This window comes from Platalea leucorodia (genome assembly GCF_965183815.1).
Source record: "Platalea leucorodia genome assembly, chromosome: 6".
In the NCBI taxonomy this organism is placed as follows: Eukaryota; Metazoa; Chordata; class Aves; order Pelecaniformes; family Threskiornithidae; genus Platalea; species Platalea leucorodia.
In genome coordinates this window covers 36624731-36652387 of record NC_138828.1, presented here as the reverse complement: position 1 = coordinate 36652387, position 27657 = coordinate 36624731, and the positions used below count along the sequence as shown (strand labels likewise).

Sequence of the window (27657 nt, the reverse complement as noted above, 5' to 3'; positions counted from 1 at the left end):
TGCAGCAGCCGAGCCATCTGCTGACGCAGGTATTCTTCACGCTGCTGCATCCGCTCAGCCGCAGCCACATCGATCTGGTGATCGCGGTTCATCCCCTGCTGGATGGCCAGCAGAGCCAGGACGAGGGCGATTGCCGAAGCCATGGCCTGGAGGGGTGGGAGAAAAGGGGGCTGAGCAGGGCTGGGTGAGAGAGAGCACGGGGCTGGGGGAGCGGGCAGGAGCCGCCTGGAGGTGGGGGCCGGTCGGAGAGGGGGTGAGGGAGGTGGGAGGGAGCAAGGGCAGGGTTTGCGAGCACTGCCCGGGTGGGAGCCACGGGCTGTGCCAGGAAAGCATTGGGGCACTGGTGTCGACCGGCTTGAAGGGGCCGCAGGCCCTAGCTGGAGACAGCATGGGGCCCATCCTGGCCAAGCCACCCTGATGGCCAGCCCCTGGCTGGGCTGTGCCCCGTGAAAGGGCAAGGGGCACCAGAGGAGAGTGTCCCAGGGCCCCATCCCTGCCACACAACAGTGTCCCACGGAGCCACGGGCACCCAGCACATCCCCAAAGCCTCTCTGGGCACCTGCCACCGCTGGGAGCCCCGAGCACCTCTGCCCCCAGCCCCGAGGGCGCTACCGTGCCCTGCCCTGAGGGGCTCGGCTCTCGCTCTGGCTTAGAAACCCCCTGGCCACCTGCCCCAGCCCCCATCCAGCCCAGCCTTCCCCCGGCACGCTGCACTCACCGATCGCCCAAGGCAGACTGCAGTGGGGCTGCCTGGAGATGTCCCTGGGGACAGCTCCCATTGTGACTTGTCCTCTGTGCTGTCACAGCCAGCAGAGCAGCATCACCCAGACGGCAAGCCCCAGCCTTCCACCCCACCGCCCGACTGAGCGGGGCCCAGACAACACACCGAGTACAGACCTGCCCGGCGGGAGCAAGCCCCCAGCGGCTCTTTGGATAAAGCGGGCAGATGCCCCCCAAAACCATAATAGACACGAAAACGGGGATGGCTCCTGGCCTTCTGGGCCACCTGGGCACACCGCTGGCTCATATTCAGCCAGCTGTCAACCAACACCCCCAGGTCCTTTTCTGCTGGGCAGCTCTCCGGCCTCTTTGGGCCCAGCCATCCAGTCAGGTTCAACAGTCAGCCATTAGCTAGTGATAAGATAACTTTCTTTAGAAGAGAGAGTACAGTCTCAGAGGCTCAGGAAAGCCTCCAGGTCTTCAGAAATGGCAGGCCTGAACCACAGCTTACAGAAACCAGCAGGCTGTGAACAGTCCCAAGCTCACGCCAGGTCTCTCCAGGCAGGGTACAGACTCACCTGTGTGTTCCTACCCCCAGGTCACTCAGATTTCCAGTGTGACAACAGGCTGGGCACGGAGAGCAGAGCTGGCCCCTCATGTATTTTATTTTCTCCATGGCTCACATTTGCCATGATCAGGCACAACGGCATTTCTGCTCACCCAGCTGAGCTGTGGGAACGCTGCTGAGCCCATGACAGACCTTGGATGTACTCGGAGCCCTGATCCATTCTGGCAGTCAGTAACATGGGATGTGGTCAGGGGGTTGCATGGCCAGGCTGAAAGCAGGAGCCGGCTAAATGTGGTGCATGTACATCCAAAATACTCTACAAGGAGTAGGTACCCCAGCCAAGCTGACATCCCACTGCAGAGTGATTAACTCTAACTCGGGAATTACACATCACAACAAAGAAGGGATAACACTCTTAGCTCAGTAATGAGCAGACACATGTGAGCTACTTGTACCCATCCTGTTTCTTTAGCTTACTGTATAAAGTAGTTGTGTCTGTAGAAGTGGAGCCACTCTGGGACTCTGTTGCTTCATCCGAAGTCGCCAGTTTTCTGTCCTGCCTGTATGTAAAACCCAGAAGCTTCAACAAACACCTTCTGGAATTTGAGCTTTGCTTCGGTGCACACCTCTTCTTCTCTTTTTCAGCAAATGAGACCCCAGCAGCAAGGGGAGATGGTTTATGAAGAGGTGGCACATGCAGAAAAAACTTTCGCTAAGGGCTGAATCTGGGAGGGCAATTCCAGTGGCCTGCAGGTTTGGGTCTAACCTAGACATACATTTCCCTGCTTCTTCCTCTTCCTGAGAGTTAATGCCAAGAGGAGACACTGCTGCCAGACTGGGCAGTGGCTGGGAGCACCCGGGAAAGTGTCAGTGCATTGTCAGGTCTCTTCCAGACTTCATGGTCTTTCCAGCCTGCTAGCTGAGGGTCAGCAAAGTGGCATTTTCAGCCAGAGAGTACTCTTTTGTCCCTGCTTTCCCCTAGACCAGAGAAGGTCCAGAGCAGCTGGAAGCACTCTACGGCACTGCCATGAACTGTTTCTTTTGAAGCTGTGCAGACATCTCGCACAGAGGTGATGCTGCAGCATAGCAGTAAGATGCTCTGGACAAATCCTGGCACCCTGGCTGGTGCAAGTTTGTCACTTCTTCACTTTTGGCAGAGGTGTCCCAGAGCCACAACCCAACAATGGAGCAGGGGGGAGAAATCAAGCCAGCAGAAATCAAGTCAGAACTCAAGACTACCTTTCCCCGACTTAAAGCCAGCTCAGCCTCACAAGTCAGCAAAGCCATGTCTATGTGCAGAAGAGCTGAATGGGCAGCAGAGGCTAGAACTAGTATCTTGCTCAAAAAATTATCTGCTAAGTGAAGTGTATTTCAAGGGAAGCAGGCTCTGGAAAGCCCTGACAGCCTGGTCCAGTGCTCCCTTGCCATGCAGACAGGCCAGCGCTGGACAGCAGGAGCAGCACAGTGATGGGGACACAGCTCTCCAGTGGGCTCTCTCAGCTCAGTCCCGCTGTGCCCACCCCACTGAGCAGGGTTCCCTGTGGCCAGGCTATAGACTTAAAAAACAGGAGACACAGGCCTACACCAAGCCCTCTCTGGAGAAGATCCTATTAGCCAGGAATAGGCCTGAGCCAAGAAACAGCCTTCGAAGAAGGGAGGAAAACCCACACAGGGAAGCCAGACCCACTGGCCATATGTAGTACCAGCCAGCCAAGAGACAGGCACACAGACACTTGGAGCAACAGGAAGGCAATCCCATGCCAGCGCCAGAAGCTCTCCTTCTGCTTCAAACAGCCTCAGCTTGGCAGTGAGCCCCCAGGACCTGACCTCACTGCCGATGGGAACGGGCGCTCCAGCCTCTTGTGTCCCCCCAAATCACTCCCCTCCAGCAGGACAAGGAGCAAAAACACATGCTGCAGGCAAGAGTGGGTCTTCCTTAAGCAGTGGCGCAGGTACAGCCTCTTTAGCTCAGGTTTGTTAGGGTATTTGTGCTTGTTTGAGCCTGCTGGGCTCTGCCATGGGTTGAGCACTCTCCAGCTGTTTGCCTGTGCAGCACAGCACCCTGCTCCCACTCCTCCTCCCTGGAAAGCACCCCCGTCCACCAGCCCAGTCACTGCGTCCTGAGAGAGACGACAAGGAGCATCCTCCTCCAGCCGGGAGCCTCTCTGCCAGACACGCTGGACACAACCGACCCTCTGACAGTGGAGTGCCCCAGCCCCCGGAGCTGGAGCAGGGGGAGCTCCCAGGAGCAGGGGATGTCCCGCTGCGGGTGACCCGCTCCCTGGGGCGGTGAGGCTGTCAGAGCAACGAGGGAGCCAGCTGTGAGCGCCTCTGTTGTGCTTACCCAGCTGTCCCTGTGGCCAGCCACGTAGAGAAGACTGTTGGCAGCTAGCACACAGGTAGCTGTGATGCCTTCGTCAGTGCCGTCTTCCCAAGAGCAGCAAAACCTGAGTTGCTAAAGGAAAAAATATTTTTTAAGTAAGTAAGTTAGTTGTGCAGGGCCCCTGAAGCCGCTCCCTGACACCCATCAGCTGGAGCAGAGGGCCAGTCTCCATTATGTCCCTTCCCTGTTCACTGTCACTCTGCAAGTCATCTTGGTCACCTGCCAGTGCCACAGGGGCCCCACGGGTGCCACAGGGGCCCCACGGGTGCCCCGGGGGCTGTGGTGTGTGTCGCAGGGAGACGCCCCATCCTGCCCACAGCCCTGCGGCCTGCGGCAATGCCCCAGCAGCTGGTGGTGCCGGGGTCACCACTCAGCGGGCACCCACGATGGGTGGCCCTGTGCCACCCGCCCAAACTGGTCTGACAGAAACCACAGGGACCGCTGCCAGCTGCACGTCATTGCTGCCGCGAGGCGGGTGCAGGGGCCAGGCGCCTCCCACAGCCAGGGGCACCCTCCCTGCCCATGGGCTGCCCAGCCTGGGACAGCACAGGGGAAAATGTGGTCCTTGTCCCTCACGGTGAAGGTGGAGGAGAACAGCTGAGCTCGGTGGTGCAGCTACAGGCTGGTCTGTGTCCCTGCTCACCCCACTACGGCCCCTCGTTCTCCTCAGGGTAAGCCTTCGGGACAGCATGCTTGCAACCGGGAGGGCCACGTTGGTCGCGTGCTAGTGGTCTGGCAGAGCTCGTCCCTTCTCCGGGGAGGGATAACGTCCTTTCATTGACCTATATACAAGTATTTGAGTCAGAACTTCAAAAACCAGGCAGCTTCAGCCTAGAGGTTCAGACCAGGAATGGATTTCAGTAGGCATTTTCCAGCCTCCCACCTCCCTGACTTCCTCCCTAGAAAATGCGCAGCCATCCAAATCTCTGGAAGGGTGCTTGCTCCTCTTCATATCCCTTCAGCGCTCCAGGAGTAGAGAGCAGATTTGCGTGTCTCCTCTAGCTTCTTCCCTGCCTCTCACCAGTGCCGGAGCCCATGTTTTCCTGGGCTCACACGTGTGATGCCCTACCAGCTCCCTCCACATGCCAGGGCACGCTCTGCCTACAAGCAATGGCAGCACTGCTGAAAAGCCTCCTGGCAAGGAACTGCACGTATCAGCGCCTGGTTTAGTCACTTCAAAACAATCTAGTTAGTAAGAGAGAGAGGAGGGAGGAAGACTGTACCCCAGGCAGAGATTGCACATGGAAATACCGATGAGATGACACTGTTCTCTGAGAAGTATTGGAACAACTGGAGGAACAATAAAACACTGCAGTTGCCATCCACATGGCTGTATCCCACGGACAAAGAAAAGGCAGAGATCTTATTGGAAGTCACATCTGATTCATATCTGCCTGGCCTGAATCAGTTCTGCTGCTGAGGAGAGACAGGTTGAACCCTGCCCACTAAAACAAAAGGAAAATGCATGAAGGAGAATGCAGGCGAGGCAGTTGCTGAGCCTGGGTGGGCAGCGGGCAGCCCTGCTCCAGCAACACAGGCAGCAAGGAGCCACCTGCGCCCACCTCCTCCTCTTCCCCCTGCCCGGGACATGATCTGAGCACTGTGTGCTGCTGGCTCTTGGGCTGCAGCCTGCGTTGCTGCTCTCCCAGGGCAAGACTGATCAAAAGATCAATGGTTCAGCCAGGTTCTTGTGTTTTGGGGTACCTGACAAAGGCAATTGTTAGCTGCACCCTGCAGAGCAACCCATCTCTTACGCTATTCTGGGGCAAGTGGGTTTTGCAGGTAGAAATCTCATCTGATTAGCTGCAAGAGTTATCCTGTGAGTCAGTACTGACTGGTTAGGAAACTCTTCTCCAACTGAATGGAAGCCAAAAAATTCTGTAAAGCCTTGTTCCAGCCACATTTTTTGGATTAGTAGCCAGAAAACCCCAGCACATCAGGAAAAAAAACACTGGAAAACAAAACAGAAGATGGCTTTTGTGGTTTCCCTTTGCATTGGTGTGTTCAGGGGGAGAAGGCAAGGTTTCGCTCCCTCTCTGACAGTTGGGTTGGCGGGGGGGTGTCTCTGGAAAGCACATATTTTTAACTCACTCACTTAGAAAAAGAAAAAAAATCAAAAATCTCTGCTTAATGCCCAGACAAGAGGTGCTGGTACTAAGCCTCGTTTTCAGGAAGGAAAACATGGCAAAATTCAGGAGAGATACATGCATGCAAAGGAAGCAGTATGAACGAGCCAGAAAAGCTGAATTCTATCCCATTCTCTCCTGATGGCTTGACAAGTTGCTTTCCCCCTCTCCTCTTCATCTTTTTTTCCATCCTGTCTCCACACAGGATTAAAGGGACAACATTTGGGCCAGGATGGTCATGAGCTATGTGTCTGATGCCCCCCACAACATGCAAGCACTGGATGATATTCAAGCCTCTGCAAGAGGGGTCCAGAGGAGCGGGATGCTGAACACAGGCTGCAGCTGCCAACTCCTTGCTGCAATGCCACGGTATCATGCAAAATTGTCAAATGCACATCACAACAGCTGTATTTCTTCTCCTGTAGGGAGGAAAACTCTGAGATGGGCCTGGATGCACCCTGCATTTTATTTCTATTTAATCTAACTCTCCTGACAAAGGGACATCCTCTGGGGACAGGATCTCCTCATACCAGGTGAGGCATAAACTTCAGCAGTACTCTGACCCTCTCCCAGGAAGAGAAATGGGGCCTGAAATATTTCAGGATCAGAAGAGCATTAGCATTTGCCAGCCAGACGCAGACAGATTAGTGACGTGACTTTCGCACTGTCACTGCAGGACTCCCAGCAGCTCTGAAGCCATTTCAGTGGCATGTCTCAGCCTGAAACACGTCGCTGCCAGCGCTCCCAGTGCAAGTCTGGGCTGGGTTCACAGGCTAAAGGAAAAGGGTTTTTTCCACATTAAAGACTTTCTCTCTGTTGACAGTAATAAACAAGGGAAGAGAGGAGCTGATCCTGTTCCCGTGGGCCAGGTTACTCACATTTTGCAATGCTTGGGGCACATGCATGGGAGAGAATAAAAGACAGCATATAAACGTAAGAAAAACTGTCTGGGACAGACTATCTTCCCATCTGTCCTGTCTCCAAGGGCAGCCAAGAGCAGGTGCCAGGGCAGAGCATAGGCACGGGGCAGGTAAGCAGCAATACCCACCAGAGCTCCCCCAAGGACATGACGGTATGCAATTCAGAGCCTCTGCCTGGACCTCCCTGGACACTGGGTTCAAAATCCAAGGCTGTGTCCTGCTGCAGGGGTCTGCTCCAGCCCCCTTGAACGCACCCTGATCCCCCCAGCCACAGCTGCTGGAGCCATCCCATCGGACATGTTTTCCAACCTGCTTGCCTCCACCCATTGCTACCCATGCTCCTGTTGCTTAGCACCAGTGATAAACAGGGCATATCCCCTTGGCCGGGTGCCTGCCCAAGGCATGCAGGATCAAGTCTTCTCCCAAAAACCTCTTCTGGCAGCCACTGAACAGCACCACTTGGTTTATCCAGGCAGTTAGGCTATCCCTGTAGCAAAAGCACTCTTGCTTGATCAACGTCATCCTGCTAGGAAAATTGGCACCGGTCTGCCTGCCCTTTGGTGCAGATCTCTTCGCAATCCCCTTGCCTTGGCCCATGTCTCCCCCCACATTACAAAACCACTCAATCTTCAAGACAGTTTTAGCTCATTGCTGAACAAATGGCAGGTTTCTTGCCTGGGTTTGTCTAGCCACTTCTCCCCAGGGGCAGGGCTCCTTGCCCCTGGCTCCAGCTAGCTCCACAGCTTTTTGCATCCAGTGCCAGTTTTCCTTTTGCTCTGGCAGATAATCTCAGTCATTGCAACCCATACTTGGTTTCTCATGAGCCCTTTCTCCAACCCCTCTGATTTTCCAGCATCTCCTTCCAGCTGTCTGTGAGCTGAGAGAAAATCAGCTCCTCCCCACTGCACCCCACCCCACAAGATGTCTCTTTTTAAGCTGCTGTCTAATGGTTCCAGCCCACCCCACTGTGGACTGCAGGCTCCCAGGCACTTTAATCGAGGACAGTAGAGGTCTTTGGCAGAAGGAGATGCCCTGGCACTTGGGCTGCAGCAGCAGGTCAGATCCAGGACCCAGTCCTGCTCCTATACCCAGCCTGGTGGGATCACGGGGCTGACTAAAGCGACAGCAGAGTCAGGAACCTTAAACCTGGACAAATCATTTGCAGGGGACTAAAGTCAGATGAGCAGCCAGCCCCACACAGCAGCAACTGCCACCGTGCTCCATCAGCAAAGTCAGGAGCAGGGCTGCCCACAGCAGGGGAGCTGGTCGCAGCCTGGCCGAAGGGGCAGTGGTGGGGGCCCCAGGGCCCCCAGAGGGACAGGCAGGCTCAGCTGAAACACCGATGAACGGCTGAGCACAGTTTCCACCACATCCTGCCTTCACCCTTCCAGTACCCCTGCAGGAAACAGCCCCAGCGGCCCTTGCCCATGGCCCGCAGGACGGCATCCCCCAGCCCCGTGCGTGGCGGGACGAGCCCCGACGGCTCCCCGTGCCACCCGTCCGGAGAGCCCCGCAGCGCGTACAACCATGCGTTGAGCCCTGCCAAGGAGAGTGGATGCCAAACCTGAATTACCAGCCCAGAGAGTGGCTGTGGATCCCGGGAGCTCCTGTGATTTGCGGCAGGTTTTTCAGGTCCCCGCCTGTCACACACACACGCAGATACTTAAGCAGTCACCCAAGGACCTGCGGGGTTCTTGTTTTACACAATTCTGGTCCCTGCCAGCTCCAGGTAAGCACAGGCTTTGAGCTGGGGGTGCTGGGGTGGATTTGCAGTTGGGGATCGGGGCGGGGGGGATGGAGGGAGGAGCTGACCTGCGCCTACTGATGCTGGGGAGGTTGGAGCAGCACCCAGCAGGGCTGTGGTGGGAACGCTTCATGCCTGGGGCAGGGAGAGGGGCACACGGGGAAGCAGGGAGCCCAGGCTGCGGGTACCACGGGGACCTGCCTCTGCTTCAGCAGCTGCTGTGCTCTTGTTTGCTTTGTTCCCACCCGATATTATCTTCTAAAAGGCTGAACGGGTCGTTTACAGGATGCATGACAGGTGGTTTTCCCTTATTTATGGCAGGGTCTGGTTTATTTTTAAAGCCTCTGTCCCACCTTATCCTGTGCACCATGCCGGCTGATGTTATCCACAGCCACCCAACAGCAGGAGTCCAAGCAAAGCTCGGGGCAGGACATGGCTCTGCAGCAGAGCAAGGGAGGGTAGGAGGGCTCGTTTGCATTGAGAACTGCTATTTTGATCCCTGCAGTGGCAGGAAATAGCTGCAAGCTAAAACCAGACGCAGATGCCTGCAGTCGCATCCCAACCGTGACAGTGGGGAGAGCACTGGGGAAGGGGTCAGGAAGCCCAGCGGGGGCTATGGGGCCCCATCAGCTCAGCAGGAGCTACCACTCAGAGAGTTTTCCAGGGGCTTCGGGTGCAGTAAATCATTAGAAAGCTGCACAGCCGGCCAGCTATTGTGTCTGCCGTTCAAAAAAGCAAAGCTGAGCAGAGATCATGTCTTTTCTGGAAAAGTGGCTGCTTTCTGCCAGGATAGTAAATGCTGACTGCACTAGCAGTGCTGGGCAGGCATGCCGGGAGACAGAGGGATGTCCTCTCCCATCTCAGGCCAGAGATGGGAGCCCTGGTAGTAACCCCAGGATGTCTCTGGGGAGCTGGGCGCAACCAGAGGACACGGGCAGTATAACTGCGGAGGGAGGTCTCTCTCCACCCCACTGCTCCTACCTCACATCTAGGTCAGGTCACTCAGGGCCTTGTCCAGCTGATTTTTAGAGATCACTGAGGATGGAGGTGCCCCCACTTCTCTGGTCCCTGTCCCCATGTTGGACCCCCTACACTATGAAGATTTTTTCCCAAATATCTAATAAGACTTTCTCTTGCTGGAACTTGTGTCCGTCAGCCATTGGCTTTTGTCTGCTCACTCCAAAATGGCCCTGGAGGTGCATTTAAATGCCCCATCAGCCACACTAAGAGCACCAGCTGCTGCCTGCACAGCCTCCACGTAGATGGCAACGCTGGCTGGAGCCGCCCGCAGGCCAGGCAACCGATGAACCCCTTGCAAGCTTCAGCTGGTGGCTGCTCTCACATTGCTCTACCTAAAACCAAGACAGTTAGTCAGAGCCAAGTGTGAATCCCCCAGGGCTCTTTAGCTTGACACGTAGGACAGAGCAGGTGTCACTGGGGCTGTGGTTTCACTGTGACAGTGCATCTGGCATTGTCACTTCTGCCTGGGTGAGTAACCCCCTGCCACCGAACTCTCGCCCCTCTGCTACCCAGGGGAGAGAGCAGTGGGCATGGGACTGCTCACGGAGCTCAATGACGACTTCAGCCCCCAAGCCTTTCTGAAAGACGAATAGATAGGTTACATCCTTTGCACTGAAAAAGCCATTTTTTTCCAATGCCTGCAAAAATTTCGGCAGAAAAAAGCAGTGAGCAGTGGTGCTTTTCAGCAGCCAAGCAAACCAGTTGTGATTCTCCATATTTCTGCTAGGCTTAAAGAAACGTAAGCAAGAAAATCACCTCTCCTGTACAGAGGAGAGGTCCTGTGCAGCCTGAAGGCCAGGGTCTAGGCCTTGGCTTAAACGGGGCTCCATTTACGTAGTGGGTAGGTGAGCAGTGGTCCAGATATGGCCAATCAGGACATTTAGGGACTCCTGGTGCCCTCAAGTCCCGTCATATACCCCCAGTTTTTAGCACCCAAGAGGTGCCAAGTGCTGGGTGCCACATGCTGCTCAGGGCCACGTGGCTCCTGAAAACCTCCAGGGCCCAGTGGAGCCATGTGGGGAGACCTGCAGAGCCCTCCAGGACCCCCAGGGTTTTGACCTTTTCCTGAAAGCCATCTCACAGCCTTGAGAGGTAGGAACTGTTCTCCCTCTGGAGCAAGGGTAGAGGGGAGACAAGGTAAAACCATCAGGCATCACGTCCTGCGTGCTGGGGCACCCTGAGCTGCCAGCAGGTAGAAGATACTGTATCCTACGGGGAAACGCCTCAGGAACCTGGAGATTATCAGAAATAGAAACAGCTGTGAAGATGAAAGTTGAAGCATGTGTTCCCTATGCAAATCAATGCACACACATCAATGTACATTAATGCAGCAGGCTGTAAACAATGATTTATAAACCGCTGGGACATGTTGCTGCTGGCGGCCCAGGCTAGATGCATGGTCTAGAGGTGACCTGGGGTGACTGGGATTTCTAGCAGAAGGGCAGGTGGCTCAGACTTGACCTAGGATGCTGATCAAGGAGGGGAGGAAGGATTTGCGGCCTGAGCCTGGCCTCATCGGCACTTGGACCTCATGGACATCCCGGCAGCCATGGTGCTGGCATCCAAGGGATCTCCTTCTCCCCCTGCATCATTTCCAGAGGTCTCCAAATGCCCAAGGTAGATAAGCAGCATTCACCTGGCCCCCACCAGCTCACACGGATGAGGGACTGAACTTTGTCCACCCCCTTCCTATATGGACACCTCTGAACCGAGCCGACACCAGAAAACCCCAGGCAGTGCTGCTGCACAGCCATGGCTGCAACACTCTGCAGACAAGGCTAGCTTGGCTTGCAGCACCTGGGGCTAAAGATGGTCTTTCCCCAGTCCATCCAGGGTGGTGGATGATGCCGTCTACCAGCACACTCCATCATGCTCAGATATCCTCTGGCCTTACGCAACCACTGTGTTACAACCAGTGTTCACCAAGTGACTCAAGCAGAGTAGGCTGTTTCACAACCAGCCCTGGTCTATTTATGAGCCCCTGCTCAAACGCCAAAAGACCCTTTTATTAGTCAAAGCAACCTCTTGCAGTCAAGGCCTAATGGGGTCTTTGCTTTTTGAGGTAAAGCTCAAAGAAGAGGATCTCTCCAGCCTCTCATGATAGGAGAGCTGGCTCTCGGCAAGCTGCAAGGCAGTTTTGGAGCTGAGCCCCATCCCAGCAGTGCTGTCAGCAAGTGAGAGCCCTGGGGCATTCAGTACACCCCAGGGTACCGAGTGGGCTAAGGCGAGTTATCCGTCAACCAGGAAAGCAGTTGGGCTTAAAGCTATGCAGTAGGGGTGCAGCATGATGGAGGTGCCTGGCTTACATCCCAGAGCCAAAGGGAAGGAGAAGCTGGACTGCAAGGTGGAGGCAGGGCAGGCCTGCAGGTGAGGAGGGGAGCAGACGGCCCAGAGGGGTCCCATGGCAGGCCAAGGGCTCCTGACAGCACTGGAGAGCTAGCAACACCAACCGGCCCGCCTGCCAGAGATGGGCCAGGCAACTCGGACACCAAGAGAGCAGATCAAGAAAGGCCGCATTTTTGCATCCAGCTCCTCCCCCGCCAACACCCCACAGCTTGGTTTCGGAAACACCAAGATGATTCAGTGTCAAGGGACTTCTGCGTGCTTTGTGGGGGCAACGCCTCGTGTTTTAGTTGACTGAATTGGCAGGCTTGACCCTCTGCCACAGGGGAGCAAACTTGGAGCCCTGCAGAAGAGAGGTGTGGGACTTACCCAAGGTGTACTTACTTGTTTTGCTTGTGCTTTTGTGCCAAGTCTGCCAGAGATTCGTGCAAAGCACAAGTGGGACAAACGTTACCTGGAGGAGAATGTGGGCTTCTTGCTTCTGCCGTTGCGGGGAGCACCTAGCACTGATCACAGCCGAAGGCAGTGAGCGCTTGGGCAATGGACATGCATGGGGTATGGTGCTCCGAGGACTGACCCTTTACTTATACACCAAAAAACAAACAAACAACATGACTGTTTATGCCTATGCATGATAACATTAAATATTAATAAAAACAAAGCAGCTCAACTGCTCATTGCCAGCTTTGTGTGATGTCTGGCCATGCTGCTAGGAGGAGGAACAGGACATTGATCAGGAGGGAAACTGGGGTGATTGCTGGGTCCAAGCCCACGCTCCCAAAAGATCCTGCGTCCTCTGGTTTGTGATTCCCCTGCACAAACTTTATGGTACGATTTTTGGGGTTGTCCTATGCAGGGACAGGAGTTGGACTCGATGATCCTTGTGGGTCCCTTCCAACTCAGGATATTCTATGATTCTAAACTTGCCTGGTAGCTGGGGAGAAGAAAAAAAAAACAAACCAAAATACCACTAGGCTGGATACCATATACTGTTCCCTCACCCAGAGGATAAATGGTGTTTTTTAATTAATATCTTTAAACTAACCCCCCCAAAATGCCCGTTGCTGTGACATCACTCCCAAGTGACGCCCAGGCCTAAATACGGCTGTAAACAGGAATCGTCCCCACGGGAGTCATCCTGGCTATAAATACAGCAGCAGGGGAGCACTGAGCAGAGGACAGGCTGCAGTTTCCTGCCAGCTAAGGATGGTGAGGCAGCTCAGCTGGGCGCTGCTGGCGCGTGGTCGCCACAGTGGGGAAACAGAGGCAGGAGTTTCTGGGGGGCTGGGGCTCCCGGCTGAGCTCCCCGGCGTGCCTTTGGGAAGGGAGTTGTACCCTGCCGTGGCCAGAGGCCACTGGGGAGAGGGAGCTGGCAGGGATGGGGATGGCAAACCTGGGGCTCAGCAAGTGTGGCCCCACTGGCCACTCCCAGCTTGGGCAATGACGATGGCCCCTCTCTGCAGTGCCTGGCCCCATAGCCCTGCCCCAGGAGGAGATGGCCACGGAGAAGCCAGTGACTCCCACTGAGGAGCAGCTGGAGATCCTGGAGTACAACTTCTGCAAGGTGAACAAGCATCCTGACCCCACCACGCTGTGCCTCATTGCGGCTGAGACCGGGCTCTCTGAGGAGCAGACCCTGGTGAGTGTGCGCCCCTCGCCCCCGCCTTGGCACCAGCCCTGCTCCCCCTGCATGCCCCTGTGCCCCACACACTCCCCCCACCTCTCCTGCCTCTCCTGTCCCTGGCTCTCTATCATACCCCCTGCACCCTTCTGTCTGCCCACATGCTTCCTACTGCACCACCTGCACGCCTCTGTGCCCCATACACTCCCTACTTACATTCTCTGCGCCACTCTGCACCCTGCATACTCCTTACTGCACCCCACACCGCACCCACAAATCTCCTCTGCACCTCTGCAACCCCCAGTGCATCCCCAACCTCACACTGCACCCACAGAGTTCTGCACCACCGCACCTCCCTGTACCCCACATCCTCCCTGCACCCCGTATGTTCCTACCCCTGCATCCCCAAAGCCCCTTCCCCTGTAATCGCAGCCCCTTCATCCCACAGCCGCGGCCTCCTGCATAGCAGCCCTGTGCCCCACTGGGATCCCTGCATCCCCCCTGCCTGGGAGCTCCATCCCCAGCCTGGGCTCGGAGACCAGGCTAGTGCTTCTCGCAGCCAGAACGAGGGCACACGCCAAGGGTCACTGGCTGGCTGTGGAGCCCTGAATACGCAACCTGTGCATGCTGTCCTTTCCTTCCAACCATTTCTAATAGTCTCAGATGCCCAAACCACTGCTGGCTTTATGGTCTGAAGAAACTACAGTCATTTATAAACAGATACAGGATAGATGCAACTCCTGCAGATGTTCTGTGGGACATGCTGTGGATGAAAAGCTGGACATGAGCCACCAATGTGCCCTTGCAGCCCAGAAAGCCAACCGTATCCTGGGGTGCATCAAAAGAAGCATGGCCAGCAGGTCGAGGGAGGTGATTCTGCCCCTCTACTCTGCTCTTGTGAGACCCCACCTGGAGTACTGTGTCCAGCTCTGGGGTCCTCAGCACAGGAAAGACATGGACCTGTTGGAGTGGGTCCAGAGGAGGGCCACAAAAATGATCAGAGGGATGGAACACCTCTCCTGTGAGGAGATGCTGAGAGAGTTGGTGCTGTTTAGCCTGGAGAAGAGAAGGCTCTGGGGAGACCTTATTGCAGCCTTTCAGTATTTAAAGGGGGCTTATAAGAAAGATGAGGAAGACTTTTTAGATCTGTTGCGATAGGACAAGGGGTGATGGTTTTAAACTAAAAGAGGGTAGGCTAGATATAATGAAGTAACAGATCAGCTTACCCAATAATGTAGTAATGAAGAAATTTTTTACTATGAGGGCAGTGAAACACTGGAACAGGTTGCCCAGAGAGATGGTAGATGCCCCATCCCTGGAAACATTCAAGGTCAGGGTGGACGGGGCTCTGAGCCACCTGATCTAGTTGAAGATGGCCCTGCTCATTGCAGGGGGGTTGGACTAGGTGACCTTTAAAGGTCCCTTCCAACCCAAACCATCCTATGATGCTATGATTGTGTGCTCAGGCTGTGCACACTCCCCCTCACTGCAATTAGCTAGTTCAGCATCCCCAAGCCCCAGTGCTGGACAAGTCTGTCAGCCTCTCCAGGAGACACAGAGGCCTCCAAATGTCCCTCCCCAGGGACAGGCTGCCACTGTCTGGGACTTCCACCAAGCCCTGTGCTCCATCTGGCTACCTGCAGGCTACCCTGGGCTTCAGAAGCAAACAGCTCCTTCCCCATTCCTTCAGGTTGCAGTGCAGCTGTTTTTGATGCAGGTGTTTTATAAGCTACTAGACCCATAGCAGCATTGATGGGTATAGAAGAGAAATTCAACCCACTGAAAAGTTCGCAGCATTTTGCAGAGAGCTGCCAAGCCTGGCTCTCCCTGGGCAAAGCCAAAGGGATGAGAGCCGAGCAGGCAATGCCAGCATTTAGCCTGCCCCGGGGAAGGATGCTGCTATAACATCCTTTGCACTGATAGTCCTTGGCTGGAGTGGAAAAGGAGACCCCTCCTCTGCTGTGCTTCGGTGACAGGCGGGTACCACGTTGCACTGCTTGTTTGAGGCAGCAAGGAGACAGTACCCTTCAAATACCTTTTCCTCCTTAGAACTGGCACTGGTTCATTTTTTTTCCTAAAGCAAGTGTAAACACAGGCCATATATGCCCAGGACACCTCTGGACATGTCTTAAAATCTTCCCTGATAGTCATCTTTTTCCATGAATCCAGGGTGCTCCTAGAGATCTAGAGATGAAGGTCACCTTAGGGACAGGATCAAGACTGGGATGGCGAGGTGCAAAGTGCCCGCATTGCGTATGACACAGAGAATCATCCCTCCTGACATCTGGAGTGCTTCATTGGCTAGATATAGCAGCCATTTTAATAAAAAATTTAGTAAAGATGAGACGCAAAGAGGTACTGAGTCAACAGGAGATGATGGTTTATGATAGGAAGTGAAATTTTTGGGAGGAGGCTAGGCAGGCAATCATCTGACTGGATGTGGTCCAAGGCAGCGCTAGTGCGAGAGCCACTTGTAGAGAGCACCGTGGTTGTATCATTACGGACCACAATAGCTTCAAAAATAGCCATGAACAAATATAGCAACAAAATGAGCGGCAACAAAGCAAGTCTCAGGCACGTTCCCAAACAAAAGGCTGAGCTGTGCTTCCGGCACGCATGAGTAATCTCTCTCTTCTTACAGAGGTAGCGTGGCTTTGTCCAGCCACATTTTATCTAACATTTGAAATTGCAGCTGTGTTGAAGTGGCATCAGCAGCTCTGGGAGTTGGCTCAGAGATGCTAAGTTACTACAGAATAACGTAGCTGTGCATATTGTTTGAAGACTAAGATAATTTTTAACCCATTTTAAATCTTTTTGTTGTTAAATTTGCTGAGAGCCACTGTGTTGTCCCTCTCATCCTTTCTGAAGCAGGTCAACTTTTGATTCATGTCATTTTTGGACCTGCAGTGATTGTTTCACTGCTCCAGCCCTTTAAACAGACACCGTCCAGCAGCTCCTTAGCCAATCTCTTACTCTGTTTGCAAGAAAAACTTGGACTCACAGCAATAAAACAAGGACTCACCCATGCTGTCAAGGTCTGAAGCAAGCAAGAGAAATGAGTTTGAAAGAGGTGCACACACAGGTAACAAGACCGTTCGTTCAAGAGCGGCTGTCCTGCTGCCTGTACTGCCTGGGAACAGCGCAGCATCACCTTGCTACGAAACAGCGGTGCCGTGAGGTTCCCCCGCCTGGTCCCATGTGCTGACCACATCTGCACCTTTAGCGAAGTTAATTTGGAGGGTTCACTCAGCCCAGTGCCCTCAATCTCTGTTTTGTTTTGTTTTTTTTTTTTCTCCAGAAATGGTTCAAGCAGCGCCTGGCAGAGTGGAGGAAGTCTGAAGGGCTGCCCTCAGAAAGCGGGTCTGTCAGGGACTAGAGGATGCTGCTCTGATACCCATGCCTGCTGTAAATGATGGTGAAGCTCTTCAGAGTGGGTTTCCTTGGGATTCTGTTGCAATAAGTTTTAGATACAAAGTAATACCCTGCTATTTAACATAATTCTTATTTAAAGTGTACATAATCAGGAAAAAAATATTATATATATGTGTATACAGCTTCTGACAGCTGCGTAACCTGTCTAGTGGTTCCTATCCATTAACAGCGGCTTCCCAGGGCAAAGCAATCTCATGCCCTTGTCCCAGGCTTGCAGAAAAGCTGCCACGAAAGGTTCAAACACAGAAGGGGAAGAAAGATTTCATTTCTTTGTGATCCCCAGAGGCAAAGTATGTGTGCTAGCTCTAATATACAGGTCATCCAGAGAGGAGGGCACCTGGAAAACCAGATGTGTTGTTCAGGTGATCTTGGTTAGCTCAAGATGCCTAAGTCAGCTCTGGATATTGGCAAACTGAGTGCCTACACCGTAATCAGACCAAGCCAAGCCCCCCTTGAATGCATTTCTCACATTTCTGTTAAAGGTCACCAAAGGAAAAGAACTGGTCTTTTTTTTTTTTTTTTCTTCCAATGCATTAATAAAAAAACCAAACTTTTTGATGAGAGGAGCTGTGTTATGTCCCTGCTTGTGATCCCTGCCCCAGTGGCAGGAGGCAGACTCCTCCAGGAGGGCAACACTTCTCCAAGGCAGCCTCAGTGCGCACCGTGCACCTCTTCCAGGGCACCCACGGGTCCACCCCTGGCAGCCCACACAGCCCCACACACCCCCCAGGCCCCGAGGTGGCAGAGGCTGGTGGCGCTGGGGTTACCCCGCAGTGCTGGGGGGCAGACCCCAGCCTCCATTCTCAAGCCTGAGGGATGCAGCTGCACTGAGGTTCTTGCACAAAGCCCAAACTCTCATCCATCCTGGTACAGGACAATGCAGGGGCTAAAAAATAACCAGCACCGTTGCCCAGTGACCTTACCTCGTTCAAAAGGGTCCAAAAATCCTCTGCTTAGTGGATTATTGAATCAATTAGTGGATCCTCTGATTAATCCTCTTCTGGTTTGTGGTCACCTGCCTCTACTCCTTTGGAAGGAGAATCAGCTTAACACAGGGAAGATTAAGATACACCGGCACTGAAACTGCCACATGCTTTCCTTTATGGCTTTTGTCCCTTGCTGGAGAGCATCTCTCTTGCCTCAGTATCTCCAGCCCATCACCAGTGGTTAGGCTGCCAGTGCAAAGCACCAAACTCGTAGGAAACAGATAAAAGCAGTCTCCCTGTGCCATGTCCTACACAGGCTGTGTTGTGCCCCTGCAATCCAGCTGCCAAACTGACTCACCCTCAGACCCGACCGGAGCTCAGAGTTTGTTCTGCAGAGTCTAGCACCGAAATCTGTTTTCTTCTTAGTCTTAACAACATGCCTTCTCCCTTACACTGAGGGGAACTCCGCTTTTTTGAGTCAGGCTCCAAAAATCCCAATCAGAGCTGCGTTATTTTGCCCAGGGTCACACAACAGAATATCTGAACCTCACAGATTTAAACCCCCTATGTAACTTGTATCAAAGATGCATGCAAAGCAAAAGGCTGGACCTGCCCATTCTCCAGGCATTTGACAAAACGAGCCCCAAATCCAAGCCAACTCAATGCACATGCCACCCCAGCATTTCCAAAGTCTGTGCTAAAGCTTTGCACCTTATCAAATCCATCCCTGGATCTGGAATTTTGCAGCCTTTTGTGTTTCTATTTCTGTCACAAGCACAAAACTTTGAGTGTCACCAAGAAGATCTCTAAACTTTAGCAAAAATTTTGAAACCCAAGGTCAGGAGTCATGTTGCATCAACCTACTGCCCGCCATCAGCTTTGGTTGCCACACTTATTTATGTGAAAGAACAGTTCCTGTGCTGGCTTCCCCCAACAGTTCTTTCATTACTTCTTTAACTATTACAGCAAAAAAAAATAAGAAGAGTGATAAACCCCAGACATAACCCATCCTAGGGAGAGAGGCTTCCCACATTAGGTCAAATTCTGCTCGCTTCCCCTGGTGACTATTTTCTTCTTAAAGAATGCTCATTTTATTTAACTCCCCAGATAAGCCCAATAAAAGTGGCTGCTCCTAAGAAAATATTCCTGCTGGGTGCTGCCTCTGCGCTGTGTTCAAGCAGGTTTTCCAGCCGCAGCACAGCCCAAAGAGGGTGATGTTGCAAGGAGTGATGGGGGCAGCCAGCATGAGCAGCAGGCTGTGTTTCTGAGGGAGCTCAGCGCTTAATCGGACGAGCCAGCTCTAGGATCCGAGCAGAACAAGTTGCCTTCTTAGCAGTCTCCTTCACTGTGAACGCATCTGGGTTGAGTTGAACCGAGCCCATAGGAGGCCTGGGGGAGCGAGGACAGAGCCAGTCAATTCCAGCTGGAGCAGGGCCAGCTCTCAGGGCTGCCTGCCAGCCGAGACACCTCCACCTGAGCCCTGCCCTGCCAAGGGAGGACAAAAGCAGTCATGCCTCCGCTGCTTTCACCAGGACACTAGTGAGAGGGGTGCCCCATCGCCCACTGAAGCTGTCACAGCCACTACAGCCAGGCATTCCCTCACCCTCTGTGAAACATCCTACCCGGCATTTCCTGCGGCCCAGGCTGAGGCCAGCTGCATCGCGCTGGGTGACATGAATGTGCTGCACTGTGCCATCTGTCAGCTGCTTGCTTTTTAGTTAATAATCAAGAAGTCCCAACCAGTAATTCCTACCGGAATTAGAAAGTTCCTATTTCTTCTCTTTTGGTTCTCCTTCCACCTCAAAAATGCTTTTTAAACCACAATCCATGCAGCATTAGCACATCCAGCCATATAAAATCCATGCATTTTGAAAGTGGAAAAGCAGTGGCTAAATCACATTGGCCAGACCCAAATCAACAAGGTGCCATGGCCTGCACAAAATGGGCTGACAGCGGATCATTTCCAGGCGGCAGGGAAGCAGCACCTACCTTTTGCAAGGCTGGGCCAGTTCCACAAGCCTTGGTGTGGCCACTGCGTGCTTTGCAGCCTTTGTCACTGGCCACTCAGCATCCCGCAGGGGCACATAGTCAGGGTGCAATCTTTTTGCCCGAGCCAGCTCCAGGGTCCGAGGGCTTGCAATTGCCTTCTGAGCCAACTTGGAAACCTGTGGAAGAATGGGGAGAAAGGTCCTTACAGGTGCGCCTGGCATTCAAGGGTCACCAGCCTGCAACTCAGTGTAGCCAGGTTCACAGCCGCTGACCACGCACCGATGGGAAATGATCCTGTCCACAGTTGTGTCTGGCACCAGACAAACTGTGGAAGGAGAAACCACTGCCTGGCCAGTCCCACAACCTGCCTTCCAACCTCCTCTTACTCATAGCCCGTTGTCCAACCCATCCCCCAGCACTGGAGATCCTGATTAGATACTTGTCCATCTCTCCCCGTCCCCACAACCGCAGGCTAGGCACAGAGCTGCCCTTCTCCTGGGATGTCTGCTGGGACGTCCATGCTCTGGATGGAGGACGAGTCCTGCTCTCCAGCCCAGGAAGCAGTGACATCAGCCTCACAGACAGCTGCACATCCAGGGCTGCCACGAAGAGAGCCACCAGCGACTGGGCACCCAGCGCCCTCCCCTCTGCCCGGCGTCCCTGCCACGCGCGGTCCCGGCTGACGCTGCCTTACCGGACGGATGACAGATTCGGGAAAGCTGTGTTCATAGCAGCAGGTCACCTCCCTGACCCGGGGCTCTGCGAGACGCTGTAACCGCGAGGACGCTTTGGCTGAGGTTGCGGCATTTGTAACCTGTGTTGGCACCTACATGGGTTCAGAATGGGGGAGGGATGTGCAGACACGGAGCTCGTCCACAGCAGCCCATAGGGACACGCTCCTGCTCCAAAAGGATGAGCACCCAGCACCCTTCCTCTACAGACATGGTCACAAGAAGGAGCATTCTTACTTTCACAGCACCCGTTATTTTTCTTTCACCCGAACTACAAGGTAATTTTGGTGCTATTGGGATCTGTACATCTTAGCCAATATTACTTTTTTCCCCAACTGTCGCCCACTCATAGCCAGGAGAGGAATGCCTGTAATGAGAGCCTGTGTAGCCAGGTAAAAGTGCAGAGACATTTCTTCCAGAGTAATGTTTTTCATATTCATCTTCCTGGCTGAATCAAATAATTTCCTTGCTAAGGAAAGACGCTCGGATTTCAGGGTAAAAGTGCTGGTACAGTTAACTGCATTCCTACAGCAAAAGTGATTCCTGCTCCAGCATGGGACTTCTTCCCTTATTTTTCACAGGGTTACTGACGCCAAGGCCCGCTCCAGCAGAGCCTCCCTTATTTCCCAGCCCGGAGACTGCAGCCAGAAAACTTAGCCTTTGCCATGGAAATGACTGTAATCTGAGATTGCCCCAAGCCCTTTCACCCCTGCCAAAGCAGTGACCCGCCTAAAAGGAGCAAGTTCAGAAATACATCTCTAAATTAGGCTTCTGGTAAAACACTGTTAAAATATACATAGTGTTTGCAGGCTCATCCCCCCTATATACACAGATAGGAGCACAGCTGCCCGACTACAAAGATGACTGTACTCTCTAGGAGCCAAACAGGCCGTTCCCATCAGGTTTCTCCACTTTCCCAGGCTGCTTTATCAGGGGATGCAGCCCAGATTCCTCCCTTGGCTCTCCTGCTATTCTAGGCTGCTCCAGCCTGGCTGTTTTCTGTCTTTCAGCAGGGAGATTTTCAAAGACAGCATCTCACTCTGAAAAGGCAGTTTCTCTCAGTGTCTCAAACCCCAGCAGAACCAGACAGCTTCTCGCCTCCATAGCACACACTGGGCACATCCAGGAGCGGGACACAGTGTAAAACCTCAGGACAGTTTGCTACATCACTGTCCCCCTCCAAATGTCACTCAACCACCTCCTCACCTCTCTGGCCAGCAGGAACTCTGGGTGCAGCACCTTTGGCCATGCAAGCTCCAGGATCCGCGGGGAGGCCTTATAGGTCAGCGCGGCTGGCGACACGGGCCACTCAGGGGACTGGCGAGGTCTGGAAACAGAGAGTCGTGGCACTGCCACTCACAGATATTCCCCCACACTGGTTAAACCAGGCTGCAGCTGGGATGTTTAAGCCTCATATTTGCCACAGTAGAAGGCAGCTTTGTCTTGTGGCCATTTCCAGTGTAGAACCGAGTCATGCCATGAGTCCAGAGGTCCTAATCCCAGCAGAATCCCTGCTCTGCATTTTGCCCTCTCTTGTACCCATCCTCTGTTCCCATATGTATTATTTTGAAGCTGCACTGATGCTACAAGACCCAAGGGCCTACCTATAGCACCCTGCAAGCTTTCTGACCTCTCACCTTTGCTGCAGGTAAGCAGCCTGGTATTTTTTAGGTTCAGACAGCTTGAGCAGCCGATCAGAAGGGAAGCCAATATCCACTAGCGGGGGACGCTCCCAGATCGTTGATTCCCGTCCACAGCTGTACAAGAAGAGGGACCTTGAGGAACAGCACAGAAGAGTTAGTAAAAGGCAACTGACAGAGAACGTGATCCTGGCAGATGGTAACCTAAGTCTGGTTAAACATCCATGCCTGCTGGATGTATAAAAGTTGGCACTGGTGCACACGGAAAAGCCATGAACAAAGGGGCCTTTACACTTGAGATTTCCTGACTTTAAAGGTAAACGCTGTTTGCATATGCAGAGTCCTCTTTTAAGCACCATAAGTGCATTGCTTTCAAAGTCTAAGCCTTTCCCTGGACCATTTCAAGAAGCCACTCCACAACACAAACGTGGCAGCATCTCTGTTGTTCAGCTCTGCCAATTTAGAAACCTCTTTGTTGCAGTGCCTGGCTGGGCTGCATCAGCCCCAATACAGACAGGGAACACTCTAGGAACAGACAGTCCCTCTGTATGCACAGGTCTGATACACACATTTCCATCAAGGCATGAACGCATGCAGATGATGTCTCTGCTTCCAAGACGAAGCAGAGCTGTTGGTTTGGCTTTTTTTTTTTTTTGTTACAGCAGAGGAACATGCCCCCATGAGCTTGGAGACTGAGATCAAGGCTGGCTCCTATGGCAGCTGATCCAAATCCAGAGCTCTGATCAGACCAGCAACCACCACGTGTTGCAGAAGCCCTTCCCACAGCCAGGAAGCAGGTATGAGGAAATAAAAGGGCACCAAGACTTAGCACCCCCCAGTTCCTCCTCATTTTGGAAGTCAAGCACTCAGGATCACTATGCTCCTCCCATAGCACTTTCTTCCCTGCTACAGACAGCCCCTGTTCCAAGCATCAGTACAGCCTGGTGGGTCTCAGTGGCATGCAGCCACCTGTGAGGCAGTGGTGGCAGGAGAGGAGATGGCATCTCCCATTCCCCTGGGAGCCAGCACACACTCTGATTAGAGAGCACCATCCGAGCTACCTCCTTCCCCAGGATGTGCTACCACATCACTGACCTGCACTGGTGCTTGCCAAAATCTTGCTTGGGCTTGGCCAGTGCCACTGTTCTTGGGGATGGTCGAGCTGTCACAGCACCCCGCGAGAGGGTCCAGATCATCTCTTGGTTTCCCCACACGAGCCTAGCAAGAGCAGCAAGGGTGTGAAATTTTAGACACAGGCACAAGTGTGAAATGCGCTTGCTGGGGCTATCCTTCCCTGCCTAGGATGGGACACACACAGAGTCCCTATGGCTCCCCACAGCTGCACAGTGCCACTGCCATCCCCTGAGCACTCACCTTCTCTGGCACTGAATTTCCTAACACTGTCCAGGTGGTTGTTGTCAACTCAAAAAGAAAAGAGCCTTCAAGTGATGAGTCTGGTTTTACAGTTCCCAGTGGACATGCAGAAAGGGTCGTTTCCTTACATCTCTGAAACCCCTGGGAGACTTTTATGATTGCATTTTTCTTGCCTCACCATTACCACCTAACTATACCACAGGTATGACAGTAAAAATAATAATGTTATGGTCAGGGTGTGCCATGGAAAGTGGGTGAGGTTTTGCAGCATGCTAGTGGTTACTCTCCTGTGCCCAGGGCAAATTTGGAGTTGCTCATTCCCCACTGAGAGAGAGGCCATGGTGGGAGAGGGTACTAGGGTGGTCAGGACAGGGAACAGCAGGGTGATGGGTTTGTGGAGCCTTTTTCAAGCACAGTGACACCCATCCAGACAGTGGAGAAGAGACATTATCAAGAAACTGTTGTCCTGGCTTGTCAAGCCATAGCTTGACCCGGTAATGCAGACAGCAACCCTGTTCCTAAAGCCTGACTGCATCCTCTGGGATACAGCAGCCTGCGGCTCCAATGAGGCCCGGTCCCCTTGCACCACAGCACCATCCTACCCTACAACACCTCAGTGGGGCAGCTCAGATGGGGCAGCAAAGGCAAGACACAGGTCAAGCCCAGTTTTTGGACTGAAAACAAGAAAGAGCAAATTGAAGAGGGTCCCTCACGCACTGAACATCTCAGTCTGTTTTTTCGGAGCCACTTCTGCTCTGGAGAGGAAAGCAGTAGCAAAACAAATGCAAGGGTCTGCACCAGCTGAGGCCCCATCAGTCCCCAGCCCTCAAGCCAGGGCTGTCTGGGCGTCTCCTTACCTGGGATCATTTGCACGAGCCGGTTTCTTGGGTTCTGCAAGTTCTCGTATCCTGTCAAAATTGCAGAAAAGGACAAATGTGCCATTAAACACACAGTTAAATCAACAAAGCATAAAGAAGCTACTGCTGTACTCAAAGCCATAACACACTCTTGAACCTCCGCGCCTTTGCCTCCATCCCTTGTGAGAGTGCGTTTATGGGATCTCTCTCTCCAAGTAACTTTCCATCCATTTAACCTGGTGGACTCATTAGCCCATGGATTTTTGTGCTCTCTCTTGGATCGCAGAGACACGAATTTGCAATTCTGCCCTCACTGCAGGGTCCCTTTGGGACACAGCAGAGAGAGGGGGCAGGTACTTTTATTGTTAATAACATACCGTGCAACCCCAGCAGGTAGGAGATGGATGATCTCCCAGCCTACAGGAGTCCAGATGAACAGAAACACCTGTTATCAACACTCCTGTGGTTTACTAAAAGGCACCGTGGAGACAGCACTGTTCCCACATGGCTTCAGGAGCACAGGTGAAGACATACTTTTTATTTATCCTTTTACTTCAGTCCATTTAGCACAGAGGTCTTGGATGCTATGGAGACACAGGAACATACATGGTCTGTGCCCTAGGAGCAGCACTGAAAATGTTTTTACTGAATATTCATCAAACCAAAACCTTTCAGGAAGATCAGATATCACTGCTCCTGCTGCTCAAGTGTCCCAGGCCTGAAATCCCAGTGGCTGGGAAGCACTTGCGCTTTGTAAGCCTCGGTACAAAGAGGAGGACCAGACGACGCCAGTGCCACGAGCGTGTTGCAGAACTCCCTGCTGTCACGGACCAAGCCCATCCCCACCCACCGGGGCTGCAGGTGCCTGCCCCCCGCCGGCGGGGGAACAACCACACGACACGGGCAGCTGTGGAAGTGCCCCACCATCGAAAAAGCACGGAAGGTGAAAGCCTGGGGCGTTGCTTCCCTGCTTAGTATCACCCGGCAATAAGGCAGCAGAGACCTAGAGAGGAGCGGGGACACCAACAGAGAGAGATGTTTGCTGACAGAAAACGGTCTGTGCTTTGGGGACACGCCTGTGGTTTCTCTGATGGGGCCGATACCGCTAGTGAGATGCTGAGCCCCAGCAAACCCTTGCCAGCGAGCTCAGCACCACAGAGACCCCTGCAATGGCAGGCTGCCTTGCTGCATGCTCCCTGCGAGACGCCTGCTGATTTATCTCCCCATCATGCCTAACTGCTGGTCACAACACTGCAAACGCGGCTCCCACCGAGATCCCACAGAGGCAACTGCCTGCGGCACTTTGGCCCCCTGCCGCCAGTTCAAGATGGGACACGCTCTGGAAAGCAGCCGTCATTTCAGGAGCCAAAAACCAGCTTCAGCTGTTCATTCCCAAGTGGCTCCCCAGAGGCTTTTCCTTGCAAAGGTGCAAGGGGGTGACGGATAACCAGGCGGAGGTGTCCCCCCCAGCCCAGCTGCGTCACAGAGCTGGCACTATCCCTGCAGGCAGGCGCATCGCTTTTCCGCCACCGCTGGCACAGATCCCGTACATAGCCACAGCCAAACCTAGCACAAAGCCCGGGTGGCCCTAGTGCCCCGCACCGCTGGCTTGGACACTGCTGTGCAAAGTTTGCATCAGGATCCAGCCAAGGGACAAGGCACACACATACATCCAAGTCAGGTCCCTCAACTCACTTGACAATCGTTAAGTTTGTTTTTTTTTTCCAATTACAAAAAAAAGATTACTTTCTACTCTTTTATCATGGCAAAAGCTCTGGACAGACAGGCATCCCCACACAGGACGCACCTGCAGCAGCTCTGCAACTTGAAGGAGTTAAGCCACCTTGTTGACAAGGGGACAGCCCTGGGGCAGCCTCTGCCCTTTGGTCACGCTCATGCTTCCCAGCAGGGAAAATGAGACCTCGCCGCAGCCAGACGCAGAAACACCTCCCCTCTGCTGCCTGAGCTCACACAGACTCATCGCTTAACGGGGATCAACTCCCTCTGAGATCAATTCCTTGTAAAGCAAAGGGTCACAGCTTCTGTTTTGAAGGGGCAGGACAGTCAGACGTTGTTTGTCATGAGAAGCAGGGGGAAGGGCAAAACCAGGCATCATTTCCTCTGTGTGTTTATCACGGTGTCATCCGATATACCGACTCACTGCTCGATGTAAATCCCCGACCGAGCCCTCCCCGAGAGATGTGGGGCACAGCCTGGACACCCAGCCAGGAGGCCGGGGCTGGGAGGGTTTCTTACCTGTTGCGTGAGCATGCAGACGAGTAACAAGAAACTGCAAAGACGAGAAAAGGTGAATTTAAAAGCTTGGTAACACCTGCAGCCTGGGCTGCCTGCTTGTCAGTGTGAAACAGTCACAGGGCAGGTGAAGTTTGTGCCTCTCCTTAGGATACAATTGTTTGGCAGGTATTTGTATTGTTTTTCCCTGGTACCCTCCCGGTGCGGCTGCATAGCAACGCGCTGGCAGGTGAAGCGCTCCTCTCTGGTGGCTGCTCCTCTCCGGGGGTGCTGGTGCTGGCAGCCCCCGAGGCTGCAGGACAAGCACCCCCAGCACCACGTCCCCTCACTGGCACCCTCCTCCTGGGACGAGCGCCAGCGGCCATGCTAACCTGTGGCTCCCGCCTGGCTCAGTGTAGCTACCCCTTGCTGTTGCCTTCAATAACTGCACGGGGACCTTTTGAGAGCCTCGGGGGAGTAGCGGCTGCGTTAAACTGGGACTCCATAGCAGTACAAAACAAGCCGCCATGTTTTAAGGGGGGGGACACAGGAAAACCAGACACCGGCACCGTGGGGAAGCCAGGCGCGACTTCAGGGAGCCATGTGCCCCGATGGTGGCACCGGCCGCGCGAGGGGCTGGCATCGTTCTCCCTGGCAGAGGCTCTCAGCTGCGGTGCCAGGGGCCTGCTGGTGCCCGCCGTCCTGCCGTGCCCGGGAGCCCCCCCGCAGGCCTCCACCGCCCCGTCCGCACCCACCGCCCTGCGGCCCGGCCGCCGCCATGGCGGCGCTCCCGTCGCCAGGGGAACCAGCCCCGCTCCCCCAGCCTCTGCTTCTCCAGCGGGCGCCGGGAGGGAGATGCTGGCTGCCGGCGGAGGCCCGAGCCCGGTGGGCCGCGGGGGTACGGGCAGGCCCCTGCGGAGATGGGCCGGCCGGGCACCCGGCCTGTACAGATGGGTTTTAAAGGCGGCTGCCCAAGAAAGGCCTCGAGGGTCTCCTGCAGCGCTCCTTGTTCGGGTCAATGAAGGCCAGAC

At 54.0% G+C, this 27657-nt stretch overlaps 2 protein-coding genes across 2 annotated transcripts; one reads left to right on the top strand and one right to left on the bottom strand.

Moving 5' to 3' along the window:
- Positions 1 to 13011: 13011 nt before the first annotated feature.
- On the top strand, positions 13012 to 17432 carry HOPX (HOP homeobox). Its single transcript, XM_082316176.1, has 3 exons — positions 13012 to 13033; positions 13288 to 13463; positions 16744 to 17432. Exons 2-3 carry the CDS (start codon positions 13320 to 13322, stop codon positions 16819 to 16821), a joined length of 222 nt encoding a protein of 73 aa, XP_082172302.1. The 5' UTR covers positions 13012 to 13033; positions 13288 to 13319; the 3' UTR covers positions 16822 to 17432.
- Positions 17433 to 18894: 1462 nt separating this feature from the next.
- On the bottom strand, positions 18895 to 27406 carry SPMAP2L (sperm microtubule associated protein 2 like; the record flags this gene model as incomplete). The annotated part of the gene is made up of 10 exons (XM_082315055.1): positions 18895 to 19192; positions 19793 to 19968; positions 20487 to 20618; positions 21730 to 21850; positions 22161 to 22298; positions 23259 to 23381; positions 24395 to 24445; positions 26651 to 26742; positions 26842 to 26939; positions 27382 to 27406. The coding sequence occupies 10 exons, from the start codon at positions 27404 to 27406 to the stop codon at positions 19078 to 19080; spliced, it is 1071 nt and encodes a 356-aa protein (XP_082171181.1). The 3' UTR covers positions 18895 to 19077.
- Between the last annotated feature and the right edge of the window lie 251 nt (positions 27407 to 27657).